This window comes from Limulus polyphemus, unplaced genomic scaffold (genome assembly GCF_000517525.1).
Source record: "Limulus polyphemus unplaced genomic scaffold, Limulus_polyphemus-2.1.2 Scaffold4191, whole genome shotgun sequence".
Lineage (NCBI taxonomy): Eukaryota > Metazoa > Arthropoda > Merostomata > Xiphosura > Limulidae > Limulus > Limulus polyphemus.
The window spans coordinates 514-3,024 of NW_013669801.1; the positions used below are offsets into that span (position 1 = coordinate 514).

Here is a 2,511-nt window from a genome sequence, read left to right on the forward strand (position 1 = left end):
GTTCCTTTCTATATCTAGAAACTCACCTCTCTCCGATCTTTTGTTCCTTGCTATAACTAGAAACTCACCTGTCTCCAGATCTTTTGTTCCTTGCTGTAACTACAAACTCACCTGTCTCCAGTCTTTTGTTCCTTTCTATATCTAGAAACTCACCTGTCTCCACTCTTTTGTTCCTTTCTATAGCTAGAAACTCACCTGACTCCAGTCTTTCATTCCTTTCTATAACTACAAACTCACCTGTCTCCAAACAAATACCAACTGAATCCATGCTTCTCCCTATGAAATATACACTCAGAACCAATCAAATAATACCGACGGAACCCATGCTTCTACCTGTGAAATATACACTCGGAACCATTCAAGTAAAAAAATACCAATTTAATCTGTTTCATTCTGATTATAATGACAGCCTACAGAGAGAACAGTGAGATAACTTTTAACTTCTTTGTGCATTCAGGTAATAAACAAAAAAATCAAATTCTGGTCAACACACACTAACAAGTATCTTTATAAAACTAGTGAATATGCAGTATGGCATTTTTTTATTTTTATATGTTCATAACAGAAAAGCTAACTGAACAAACCAAATCTTTCTGCTCCAACTCATAGGACTCAACAGACAGTAGAAGATCCTGGTAATCAGCAAAAAGTTGTGTAAACTGTTGCTGGACCTCTACAACTTGTTTCCTAGTAAAAAAAAATCACTGGAGTTAATCAGAGTTTAAAATAAAATCTCACCATAACTGAATTGTATAGTAACTTATTATGGAACTAATACTAACTGTTTAAGTTGTAATTTTTATTATTATATAAATTTACTGTTTCATGAAGTAGACTGTCATAAACTGTGGTACACTTAATACTTACTGTAGTACTTTCTTTAGTAATGCAATTATCACTATAACCAGTCCTAAAATTAACTGTAGTACTTTCTTTAGTAATGCAATTAACACTATAACCAGTCCTAAAATTAACTGTAGTACTTTCTTTAGTAATGCAATTATTACAATAACCAGTCATAAAATTAACTGTAGTACTTTCTTTAGTCATGCAACTACAATATCACACATAAAATAACATAACCTAACAAACTACCAGTAACAACATTATACAGAACTAGAACTACAAGTTATGACAATATCATACATAAACCAAACATACCTGATATCAGTACTGACATAAAATAATGGTATCCAACAAATTGAAATAAACATACCTTTCCTCTTTTCTACAAGCTTCTTCTTCTTGCAGTTTTGCTTGTAAATTTGTAATCTCACATTTTAGTTGCTCCACATCAGCTGTGTTGCAGAGATCTAGACGCTGCAGGCGATGTTGAGACTCATGCAGTAAGTTGTCCAAATCTGCACATCTACAAAATGATCACAATAGTTACACAAAGTTTTGTACATGAGTATTTAGAGCTTCAAAAGCAAATTCTATATGGTTTTAGATATATTATGAATACCAAGTGTTCAGTTTTCAAGACAGTTTTTATTTCAAATGTTGATAACTTTCATATTAAATTTTAAAAATCAAGCGACTGGCCACTGACACTTGTATGCAACTTTTTTTTTCTTCTTCTTATTCCTATTTTTTGTTTAATTTCTTAAGATACCTGAAATGACATGAAACAAATTGTCAAAAACATTGTACACTGCACACCAAATCTGAAGACACCTGTGACACAACTAAACATTTATATACATCATCAATTCTAAGGGCTGATGAGACAAAGAAAGATGAATGTGTAATTATGTCAGTCAAACTAAATCTACCACATCCAGTTACTGTTTAACGTCATTATTCATCATCTTTACACAATGATATTCAGTTTGTAGTTTTTACACACCACCACTATTTACTATGTTAACTCATATTGTTAACACTACTAACCATTACTTTTACATACCTAGTTTCCAGACTTTTGTTCCTTTCTATAACTATTGGTTCTGAGTGTATATTTCACAGGTAGAAGCATGGGTTCAGTCGGTATTGTTTGATTGGTTCTGAGTGTATATTTCACAGGTAGAAGCATGGGTTCAGCCAGTATTGTTTGATTGGTTCTGAGTGTATATTTCATAGGGAGAAGCATGGATTCAGTTGGTATTTTTTTATTGGTTCTGAGTGTATATTTCACAGGTAGAAGCATGGGTTCAGTCGGTATTGTTTGATTGGTTCTGAGTGTATATTTCACAGGTAGAAGCATGGGTTCAGCCAGTATTGTTTGATTGGTTCTGAGTGTATAATTCACAGGTAGAAGCATGGGTTCAGTCGGTATTGTTTGATTGGTTCTGAGTGTATATTTCACAGGTAGAAGCATGGGTTCAGCCAGTATTGTTTGATTGGTTCCGAGTGTATATTTCATAGGGAGAAGCATGGATTCAGTTGGTATTTTTTTATTGGTTCTGAGTGTATATTTCACAGGGTACCCAGGTAGAAGCATGGGTTCAGTCGGTATTGTTTGATTGGTTCTGAGTGTATAATTCATAGGGTACCCAGGTAGAAGCATGG

General features: G+C 33.7%; 1 protein-coding gene across 4 annotated transcripts in view; it reads right to left on the reverse strand.

Annotated features, from left to right (window-relative positions):
- Positions 1-266: 266 nt before the first annotated feature.
- The window catches only part of LOC106470736 (optineurin-like), a 16,226-nt gene continuing 13,981 nt past the window's right edge, over positions 267-2,511 (reverse strand). For 3 of the 4 annotated variants that reach the window (XM_022399373.1, XM_022399374.1, XM_022399372.1), the window contains exons 7-8: positions 1,217-1,369; positions 267-687 (exon numbers count right to left, since the gene is read on the reverse strand). In XM_022399373.1, coding sequence (XP_022255081.1) covers positions 549-687; positions 1,217-1,369 — 292 coding nt within the window. In that variant the 3' untranslated portion in view covers positions 267-548. The remainder of the gene's footprint in view (positions 688-1,216; positions 1,370-2,511) is intronic. The other variant, XM_022399371.1, reaches the window with a different exon arrangement.